The following is a 12266-nucleotide window of genomic DNA, read 5'->3' on the forward strand; positions in this document are numbered from 1 at the left end:
GCATTCCTCGGTCGCAGAATGGGTCACACGGAGGCATAATTGTTGCCTACCTTGGGTCTTACTACTTTAAAACTATAAACTGCTTGGGGTCAAGATCCAGCTCTTTCTCCACATTTGGCAGAGGGATGTATGCACTACATATTGAATGAGGAAACTATTTGCATGCCAGTTGAGTCCCAATAGTTTGCCTAACATATACAGGTGCCCTCAGGTGCTCCCAGTTTTTAATGTGATTCCAACATCACTGTCTCACATAGTTCTGGTTCAGCGTTCCCAACTTTAATTTGATGAGTTTCAACGAGATATATAATCTTCAGTTATGTTCTGAGTTCTGGTGACTTATTCGTTTTGAATCCCCAAGGTAACCGATTATTTCAGTAATCATTATTTCTTACCAGTAATGTGTGTTTCTATAGGGAGCATGACTTCGGCGACTTCACCTATCATTTTAAAATGGGACCCCAAAAGTTTGGAAATCCGGACACTAACGGTGGAGAGGCTTTTGGAGCCACTGGTTACACAGGTAAGGGACAATCTGTAACACTTTGTTACTTGGATATGTTTCTGTCGTGATTATGTCATGACTCTTCAAAAAGCTTAGAAATCTCTAAGAGTAAATAATACATCCTGCCATAATGCTAAATACTGAAGATATGTTACTGCCTGAACTATGGACAGTTTTATTGCCCGTTAACATTTGAAGTGCCTTAAAAAAAAAAAAAAACTCATGATATAATTTTTTTTTGAAATTAGGTTGATGAGATAATTAAAGAGGGGGCATTGGTGAAGGGTCTGTCTTTCATAGTAATGAATTCAAAGTTTAAATAAGCCATTCCTAGCTCACTTTCAGAGGCTAATGCACAGTTGGGAAGAGCTGTATTGACTATTTAAGAGCAAAGTATATGACTTTTCTTTAGCTGACAATGGACAATTTATCATGTTGGAAAAATGAAATGTTCCGTTGTTTTTGTTGTCACATTTGCCACATCTCCGCAGGTGACTGTCAACAGAAAACAAATTCTCAGAATTTAAGTTTTAAATGTTAAGTTGAGGTATCTTGTGAAGCATATTCTTTGCTATATTAAACTTAGAAATACATGCAATGTGAAAATTAAAGATTTTTATGGTATATTTTTTAGGGAAATGTTATGACAAATTAGGTAGAAGTTTTATTTTTGTTTCTTTTTTTCATTATTATTATTTTTTAAATTTAAATTCAATTACTGGTTTTCCATACTGGTTTCCTAGAGCTGCTGTAATAAATTACCACAAATTTAGGGGCTGAAAGCATCACAAATTTATTATTTTATGGTTCTGGAGGTCAGAAATCCTAAAGTCAAGGTGTTGGCAGAGCTGCATTCCTTGTAGAGGCTCTGGCAGAAAATGCACGCCCTTCTTTGTCTTTTGCATCTTGTGAAGTCCGCTTGCCTTCTCTTGCCCCTTCCTCCATATTCAAAGCCAGCAATGTAACATCTTCAAATCTCTGACTCTGACCTCTGCTTCTGTCCTAACATCTCCTCATGCCTCCCTCTTAAAAGGACCTTCTGATTACATTGGGCCCACTGAAATACTCCAAGATAATCTCAAGATCCTTAACCAAATAATAGGCATTTAAGATAACATAGTCACAGTTTCCAGGGATTAGGACATGGACATCTTTGGGGGTCATTATTCAGCTCAGCATAATCTGCCCTCTGCCCACCCCCAAATTCACATCCTTTCTATGTGGAAAACACATTTACCACATCCTCAGATTCTTCAACATCTCAACCTATTAAAGAATAATTTCAAGTCCAAAATCTCATCAAAATCTCATCAGCTTAAAAATTCTAAATCTTGTCATCTAAATCATCTAAAGTAAATGTGGATAGGGCTCTGGTTATAATCCATTCTTGAACAAAATTCCTCTCTGTTACCTGTGAAACTAGAAAACTATCTATATATATATAGGTATATATATATATAGATAGATAGATAGATAAAACTATCTATATATAGAGAGATATATATAGAGAGAGATATAGATATAAAACTATCTATATAGATATAGATAGTTTTCTAGTTTCACAGGTAACAGAGAGGAATTTTGTATATATATATAGTTATATATATATAGTTTTCTATATATATATAGTTTCTATATATATATAGTTTTCTAGTTTCACAGGTAACAGAGGAATTTTGTGTGTGTGTATATATATAGTTTTCTATATATATATATATATATAGTTTTCTAGTTTCACAGGTAACAGGAATTTTGTGTGTATATATATAGATATATATATTTTTATATATATATAGATATATATATTTATATAGATATAGATATATATATTTTTTCTAGTTTCACAGGTAACAGAGAGGAATTTTGTTCAAGAATGGATTATAACCAGAGCCCTACCCACATTTACTTTAGATGATTTAGATGACAAGATTTGGAATTTTTAAGCTGATGAGATTTTGATGAGATTTTGGACTTGAAATTATATATTATACATATAATTATATATATTATATAAATTATATATGATATATATATATATATATGAAATATATATATATATATATTCCCAAAATGCATTGGGATAAGATGCACAGGCAAAAGAAAATAGGTACAGATAGTCCCACTAAAAAGGGAGAAAGTGGAAGGAAAAAAAGTATTATCAACCTCAAGCAATTTAGAAATCCAGCGGGGCAAATTCCCTTAGACTTGAAAGTTTGGGAACAACTGGCAATGTTTCTACTGATAAACATTCTTCTTCTTCTTCTTTTTTTTTTTTTTTAATTTTAAGATTTTGTTTATTTGAGAGAGAGAGAGAGAGAGAGACAGACAGACAGAAGCAGAGATAGTGAGAGAAAACACATGTGGGAAGGAGAGGGAGAAGCAGACCCTGACACAGGCCTCCTTCCCAGGATCCTGGGATCATGACCTGAACTGAAGACAGACGCTTAACCGACTGAGCCACCCAGACGCCCCCTGATACAACATTCTTTTTTTTTTTCTTTTGTTTTAAAGATTTTATTTATTTATTTGACAGTCAGAAATCACAAGTAGGGAGAGAGAGAGGGAGAAGCAGGCTCCCCGTTGAGCAGGGAGCCCTATGTGGGGCTCGATCCCAGGACCCCGGGATCATGACCTGAGCCGAAGGCAGAGGCTTTAACCCACTGAGCCACCCAGGCGCCCCTGATACAACATTCTTAAGAAACCTGAGGTTCTCCCCTGTGTGTCTCTGGTTTTCACTCTATTAGAAAAGGGGCTCCTTCACAGAATATTCCCAAATAATCCCATCTCTATTTTGGGCCTCTGCTGAAATGGTCAAAGCCATCAATGAATCACATGCCTAATCTCTTCAGAAAAGCAATTTGTGTGACTGATTACTCTGAGCTTTCAGTCCTTCCAAGGCACAAGCCAAAGGTTATCTAGACTCACAATTGGCTTTCTCTCCAGAGCATGCTTTCTGAGAGTGAGTTTTCTAATTTTAGTGCCTTTTGCAATTTACATAGGCTGAGAATTTTCCAAATCATCAAGTCCTGGTTTCTTCTAGCTTAACAGTTCTCTCAATTTCTTTCTTTCTTCTCACATTTTACTATAAGCAGGAAGAAGAAACCAGGGCACTCCTTCCACACCGTGCTTGGAAAACTCCTTGACTAAATATCTAGGTTCATCCTGCACAATTCTGATTTCCATATAATTGTAAGATACAATTCGTCCAAGCTTTCATTCACACTCTCTTGCATTTCCCAATAGAACGTTCACTTTTTTTTCTGAGCCTTCTCTAGCATCTCCTTTAACATCTGTGTTACTTCAGTCTTCTTGTAATAATTTAGATATCCTCTCAGATGATAGAGGCTTTCTCTAACAGGCTCCTCACTTCCTTCGGAGTCCTTGCAAGCAAGGCCTTTATTATCCCTGTTTTAACGAAGAGTCAGTGCAAGGCCATCTTGGATTTCTCTATTAACATTCTTTAAATTTTTCTAATATCTGTCTATTATCCATCCCAAAGCTGCTTCCACTTTTTTTGATGTTTGTAATAGCAGCACCCAACTCCCTAGAATGTGTGTTTCCAATTGCCACTATAACAGATTACTACAACCTGTGTAGGTTAAAGAAACACAAACTGATTATTCTCTAGTTTCAGAGGTCAGAACTGAGAACCAAAGTGTGGTAGGGCTGTGTTCTGTAAGGAGGACATTCCTTTCCTTTTTCAGGATATGGTGGGCACCTGCATTTCTTGGTTGTGGGGGTTTCATCCTTCTTTAACGCCAGCAGCATTCCATCTTCAACTCTTTCTCTGACTTCAGCTTATACCATCTTACCTTCTCCTCTAACTCTCCGACTTCTCTCTAATGAGGACCCTTGTGATGACATTGGAGCCACCCAGATATTCTAAGATAATCTCTCCCTCTTGAGATCTTTAAACTAATCACATCTTCAAAGTCCCTTTGTTTCTGAAGATAACACACAAGTTTTCGGATGTAGGAAATGGGTATCTTTGTATGTAATTGTTGAAACATTTCATTAGATTTATGTACGTTTTTCAGTTAATCATGATTCTTGTTAACTCCATGAAAATTTCTTCGAGAAACACTTAGTACTGATAGGCACTTAGATATGGGAAGATGTTGGCTATTCAGGTTATGGTCTATAGACTAAGGTCTATGCATGAATTGTTTGTTATTGGTCTGCAATAAGCACAGAAATTGAGAGTAAAGTGCTTTTAAATTTTTATACCTATTTTATAGGATAATTTTGTCTGTTGAGTTGAATAATTTTAGACATTTTTTTAGACTCATTTTTTTTTATCTTTTTAAATTTTTGAATCATTCATTTTGTTGTATTTTACAGGGCTTTGGTTTATGATGTATTATATACAAAAATATGAATAACAAAAATGAATAACAAAAATATGGCTTTTCATCATAGATAGCATGAGAAAGACTGGCTTAGAAGATACTTTGGAGTCAGGTCAATCTGGTCTGAAATGTAGTTCCTTCAGCCTAGTTAAAAGCAGACTGCCTTTTTCTAGCCTCAGAATTTTGCCTTCAGGTTACATATCAATATATTTAATCCTTATCTTACGATTAAATGAAGCATAATAATTAAAACACAATAACTGGTATAAAGTAAATGTTGATTAAATATAGTTTCCATTTTTCTGGTTTTTGATGGCTATATATTCAGGCTTGTGTTAGCCATTATCGAACACTGTATAAGTCAAGGAGAAAGATAGAAATGAATCTGACATAGGAAAACAAAATATTACACATAAACTAATTTTTATTTCTTAAAATTTTTATGTATTTCTATTTCACTCTTATATTTCTTTTCTCTAAAGAATAGCATATCAGGGTGCCTGGGTAGCCCAGTTATTAAGCATCTGCCTTCAACTCAGGTCATGATCCTAGGATCATGGGATCGAGCCCCACATTAGGCTCCCTGCTCAGAGGGAACCCCGCTTCTCCCTCTCCCATTCCCCTGCTTGTGGTCCCTCTCGCTGTGTCTCTCTCTGTCAAATATATAAATAAAATCTTAAAAAAACCCAAAAGAATAGCATATCTAAGATTACAATTAAAAATTATTTTTTTTAGGGTACCTGGGTGTCTCAGGGGGTTAAGCCTCTGCCTTCACCTCAGGTCATGATCTCAGGGTCCTGGGATTGAGCTCCACCTTGGGCTCTCTGCTCAGCAGGGAGCCTGCTTCCCCCCACCCCTGCCTGCTCTCTGCTTACCTGTGATCTCTGTCAAATAAATAAATAAAATATTTTTAAAAAATTATTTTGTTTCCATATCTTTCAGTCTAGGTACCTAAATTCTGTCAGATAAAAGCAATGCATTAAAAACATTTATTAAAAGTTAGGACAATTAAATGTCTAATTTGTATTTGTTCATTTACTACAGTAGAATATGTAAAACTCTTCTTGAATTTCACATAGTGACTTAGCACTGTAATGAGTTTTAGCATCCCTTTAATATCTTCTCATATCTCTATGGCTTATCTTTCTTTTTGGTTTTCCTACCCTGACTTAGAGAGAAAGTCTTTAAAAAATGTGACTTTTTAGACAAGCTTCTCTATTATTTCCTCTAATTTTATAGCTCTGCTATGAAGACTAAGCATTCCCTCCACCTAGAATAAAACCTTAATGATAGGACTGATATGATTGTTGACCTTTGAAGGGCATGTGAATCAGAAAGGAGAGATAAGAAAATACTGGACATAAACTCCTGTTCAACCTTTTTTTAAAAAGGTAGAACTGAGAAAGAAAACTAAATCAAGGGCCACACACACACCCCTTTATAAATTGAATAGAGTTCATAGTGGCATTCAGTGATGTAGTATGCTCATAACCATCTTAGTTTTTCTGATAAAGATAGATAGGTAATGAAATAAATACCAGAAATTAAGCATTCTTAGTTAAATTCATTCACTATTATAAGAAAAATGGCATTAGGAATTTATTATTGGTAAGTACTTAGAGTGTCCAACAAAACTATATCATTTTGATCATAATGTATATGAGGTTGAATATTATCTTATAAAGTCGAAATGGCAAGGTCCTTTTTGGAGAATCTTTACGTTATGGAAGTCATGAATTTCAAATGAGAAAGGATTTATCTTACAAAGTTTAGTCCTTAAACAAGATGCCCAAATTTTTTATAAATCCCAAAAAGTAAAAAATTTTAATAGGCTGCATCCTGTGATACTAAGTTTTATTAGAAAGCTGAAGTACTTGATTAGGCAATTTTATTGGAAAACTAAAAAATAACAGATTAGAAAATAAGAAACACTCTTAGATAACTCTTAGAACCAAAGGGAAATACAAAGTATATATGAGTTAATGAAAAAGATGATGTCTTCCTAACAAAATATACACACCCAATAAAAGCTGTGCTCAGTAAAAATGTTAGCTTTAAATGCCTTTTTTATTAACAAATAAAAAATAAACTAATGATTCATATTAAGAAATTAGAAGAAGAACATCTAAGGAAACTAGAACAGAATTTAATTAACAATGGAAACTGGAATCAGTAAAATAGAATACAAAGGTTAAAGTAATTAAATAAATTCAAAATTTGATTCTTCTTTGAAATGGCCAGTAAAAATCCCTCAACACACAAATTATGGAAAAGATATAAAGAAAAATGTACAGGATTTTGAATGAGAAAGCATAAATAACTCTAGGAAGAGAGGTTAAAAGAAGCAAGAGTAGACTATTACATGCAACTTTACTCTGATGAAACATGCAAACCTACAGGAAGGGAAGGGAATAAGTTCCTAGAAAACTTTAAATTACCACAGTATATCCAGAAGAAACTGGAAAACTGGAATGAGACATATAAATATTGGAAGGCTATTTAAAGATCTGTTATCAAAAAACATCAGAACAGATGGATGCATATCTAAATATTATTAGACATTTAAAGAACTGATAATCACAATGTTATTTAAACTACCATTCCAACTATAGAAAAAGATAAACAACTTTTGATCATTTTTTAAGAATCATAATTTTATTATTAAAAATTCAAGATAGTTTAAAATAGCATTTTTTTTTTACAAAAAGACAATGATGGTTCTATATCATTTCTGAGTTTAAATGCAACAGAAAACACCAAAAAACAGACAACAAAAATTCATAAAATATAGCAAGTACCATCCAGCAGTATGTTCAAAGATCAGCATACATGTAACAAAATAGGAAGTTTTTAAGAAATATAATAATAGCCTACTATGAGGAAATAAATAAAAAATATTTCAGTAGCTCAATTGATTATACCATTAGATGCTAAAAAGGCATTTGAGAGTATAGCTTAGCAATAAAAAAGAGTGACTATTGATATATGCAAAAACTTGGATGAATCTCCAGAGGAAAAAAAAAGCCAATCACATAAGATTATATACTATATGATTCCATTTATGTATCAGTTTTGAAATACCAAAATTATAGAAGCGGAGAAAAGATTATAGTTAATGACAGAGTGAGGGTGGAATGGAGGTGGGTGTGGCTAGAAAAAAGGCACCATGAGAGATTCTTGTAGTGATGAAAATGTTATGCATCCGGACTGAACCAATGTCAGTAAGCTAATTGTGATTTTGTGTCACAGTTTTGAAAAAAATGTTACCAAAGGGAAAACAGTAAAGAGTGCATAGTATTTAAAAAAAAAAAAAAAAGACATTTGAAAGAATTTTACACTTATTTCTACTAAAAAGTCCAAATAGAAATGGGATCAAACTTTTAAAATAAAGGAATGTACCATGCAAACATAGGAATAGGATATAGAACACACTTTTTCTGATACTGTAATAAAAAATCAATATTAGAATGGGGTTAGGTGGCTAGATAGAAGATAAATATTAAAAAAATAAAGTTTCCATTTGTTCTAAGCAGCTAGAAATCAAAACAGGAAAATATTCTCTTTTTAACTGAAAAAATATATAAGGACAAATACTTTTCCTATATAGAATGAATATTAATCTTATAGTTAATTTAATGTGAAAATTTGTAGTTATTTTTATGCCATTGAAGTAGAGGTTATGTATGCACAAGCTTTGAATCAAGGAGGTTTGATTATAAGTACAGCATCCCCAGTGATAACTTGAACATGTTACTTAATGTGTCACCAAATGTAAATTATAGATATTAATTTGTAACTAGTAGGATTATTGAAGGGATACATGAGATGGCACATTAAAGTGATTGATGAAGTGTCTGATGTTTTCCTGATACAAGTTTGTTCTTAATGCTGTGTTCTTCACTACCTGGTAGTAATGGCTTTCCATTTATTAGAGAATGGGTGCCATGTGTAAAAAGGGAATTCATTAGATATTTTCTTTAGAAAAATATTTTAATGCAGGTTTAGAAAAGAATAAATTGTGTGTTACATTTACTCAAAGATTACTGAAGCAGGAACTTCTAAAGTTACTGGGAATTCAATTTAAGCAATCTAATGAAACTCCGTCTATCACAATAGGATAGAACGGAATTTGCTGAAATTTAGTTCCTTATTTCCTTTTAGAAAGATGGATATGCAACTTAAATAACAATAAGCATTTGGAAAAAAGAATACCATTGATGTTTAATGAGCTGTTCTAAATAGGTATAATGGGGAAAGACCCTCCTAAGAAGAGAACCTTTCTTTAATCATTTCCAGTATTATTTTGAGTAGTGTCTGTGGGCCTCTTTTAGGTTAGGCTGTAGTGACTTCTATAACTAGGTCCTTTAAAATTGTCCTCAAAAATTAACTATTTCAAAAGCTAAATAATTAGAACTTCATACACTTAAGAATATTGTTAAATTAAAAAAAAGCTTGATTTTCTCCTTTTTTTAATATATTAATCTTCTTAAAGGAGTCATCTGTGTGACTCACAACTATAGTTAATTTCCTTGGTGCATTTAAAATTAGGAAATCATGAGATTTAAATTTAAAATCAGGGGATTTAAACTGAAAATTGTTCTAGAAATAAACTGTTACTCAGAAATTAAGTAACTTCTAAGGCTTAAGCCAGAGTGTGCCTCTTATGTTATCCCATATTCTGTCTTACATAGTTTCTAAGATAGAGTATTTTCTGTATGAATCTACCAGAAGAATGAAAGCATAAAATGAGGTCTCATGGTACCCATCTGTCTGGAGCATATCATTATTGAGAACTACCTTATTCATGGTTTATACATGAGGTTCAAATATTAACATAGTTGGGTGGTTTCCATGGTGACACTACAATATTACAATAAATTGTATACCTTTGTCAAAGGGTTTAAATTGTATAAAAAGTAAAGTATGTTGTGCTAAAAGCAAAAGCTTTGAATTCCTTTAAACTGGTTTATTTCTTTGATCAATGTTATATATAGCTTGATTACTCTGTTTCCAAGTATTTTTCCTATTTTTAATTGTTTAATATTTTCATACCAATCCCATTTTAATTTTTGAATGCATTTTCCTTGTCTGAAAAAATGTCATAGTTTATCTGTCTTTAATAGAAGTTTCTGTGTGTGAATGAACTACATAAAATACCATAACTTTTTATTTAAAAAATCTCTTTATTTTATATTAAAAATAGGATTTGCAAAGAAATAATAAGGTTATGATTTAGAAGCTTACTTATCACATATGTAAATATTTAATTGAAAGATTATAAAGTATTTTTATTGTTTTGCAAATATTGTTTTATCCCCCAATATTAACTTTTTTTTAATGCTGCATTTTTGTTTTGTTTTATTCTGTTTGTTTTTACAGTAGCTACATATACCTAAAGTAGTTATTATATTGGAAATGGATCTTCAAATTGAGTTTCTATGGTAAATTGCTTGGTAGTTATTGTGTTTGCCACTTCTGAAATAAGAGTTTAATTGACTAGTATATTGTGTGGGATTAGATTAATTTCTGTTTTGGGATTATGTTCAAAATTTTGATGTCTGCTACCAGATGGGAATGATGCTCTTTTTGTTTTATGGCCAGCTGTGTTGGCCATGTTTTGAAACTTAAGTAATGTATGGAGCCCTTCTAAACAAAACAAAACAAAACAAAACAAAACAAAAAACCAGACAAAATTTTCCCAAATCCTGACCTGAAGTAGTATAAATATAGAATTATGTATGCACATATGTGTATTCATAAAGAAAATTACAAAATAAGTACCAAAACCACAAAAACAAAACTTGAAATTAACATTAATTTGATGGATGATGTTACATCATTGCATGTGATGTTAATGGTTATGTGACTACTCTAGCTCTGGGTCTTTTGTTTTTGGCAAACACTCACTACCATGTACCATGTGATGTGTCAATTCTCCCCCTACCTTTAGAATCAACTACAGCAAATCAAAATTATTGAGTGCACCATGGCATCATTTCACCTTGTTTAGCATAAATGTAGTCACAGTTAACACACAACATCTGCCTCCATTTCCTTCTCATTAACATAGGACAACAGAAGTTAAGGAGTATGATCTAATATGGTTTTAGAATATAAGCCAACTATATTAACAATGATGCAACTAACTTCTCGTCTATCAAAATATTTCCTTTCAATAATCTCTGACTTAAACACAGTGATTATTTTATGAATGCTAATAAGACAAATTTTATTTAATAGAGGATAAAAGAGAAGTCCTAAGGTGCTATGAAATGAGTGCTCTACATGCTACCTCAGTTTATTAATTTCTTGTTCTCCATGAGAAAGGGGGGTTTGGAGGGTTTCCCTCACACTTTATTAAACTCACCAATCCTGATTTCTTGTGGCCTGCTTGTAGGAATGGTTTAAGCTGCTGAACTAAATTTTCTAAATTACTTTCCACAGAGTTTTGTCATTGCTTTGGACAGTTTTTACTGCTCTTGTTTTAGTTGCAGCTCTTCTCCATTAGCACAGAACTAACCATAAATAATCCAGAGCCTCTAAGGAGAAAAGGAAGAGAAATCCTAATATTTCTTGAGTAGTTACTATGTATCTGAAAGTATCTTAGATATTTCCAGGAGTTTTCATTACTCCTTGGGTCAACTTGGTGAAGTCAATATTATTTTCTCCATTTTATAGATGAAAAAAGAGAGACTTAGACTACATAAAAAAAGGCCTTGCTTGAATTGGACTAAATAAGTCTGCTGCTCCTAAGGTAAACATGGGCTGAAAATATTGAATTGGCAAGTTGCTAGACATCAACCATAGAGAATTGGTAGAGTAAAATGGGAAGAGAGTAAAGGATTAAATTGAAGGTGGGGAAGGGGTGAACTCTTGACTATAGATTCGAAGCTGAGGTTGCTGGAGGGGAGGTACTCGGGAGGAGGCAGTGAGTTAAATGGGTGATAGGGCTTAAGGAGGGCACTTGTGATGAGCACTGGGTGTTACACGTAAGTGATGAATCATTAAATTCTCCTCCTGAAACCAGTATTACAGTGTATGTTAACTAATTGGAATTTAAATAAAAACTTGAAACAAGCAAACAGAAAAGAGGAAAAGAAGCAAGCCAAAGAGAACTGAATATATTTGTACAGTCAGGAATTAGTTCCTTTTCTTGTTTGCATTACATAATTCTTGCTCACACCAGATATTTGCTGCATGCAAACATGATGTAAACAAATTCCTTAACATTCAAATGAATAAATTAAACTAAAAACCTATTTTCCCTATTAAGCGGTTAATGCATGTGAATTCTAAAACTTTGCAATAACTGTTTGTTTTATTTTGTTTGGCCACAAACTCAAAACTTAAAATTTTTTCCTCTTGCACTTTCCGTTTCAGTGAACAGCAACTATTTTAAATGGGAAAATGGT

General features: G+C 32.9%; 1 protein-coding gene across 4 annotated transcripts in view; it reads left to right on the plus strand.

Moving 5' to 3' along the window:
* Nucleotides 1-421: 421 nt before the first annotated feature.
* Nucleotides 422-12266, plus strand: part of CTNNA2 (catenin alpha 2) — a gene marked incomplete at its 5' end in the record, with an annotated part of 988253 nt that continues 976408 nt past the window's right edge. For all 4 annotated transcript variants that reach the window (XM_080812651.1, XM_080812652.1, XM_080812653.1 and 1 more), the window contains one exon: nucleotides 422-523. In XM_080812651.1, the coding sequence (XP_080668777.1) occupies nucleotides 422-523 (102 nt within the window). The remainder of the gene's footprint in view (nucleotides 524-12266) is intronic.

The sequence above is a fragment of the Martes martes genome (assembly GCF_963455335.1).
Source record: "Martes martes genome assembly, chromosome: 9".
Classification (NCBI taxonomy): Eukaryota; Metazoa; Chordata; class Mammalia; order Carnivora; family Mustelidae; genus Martes; species Martes martes.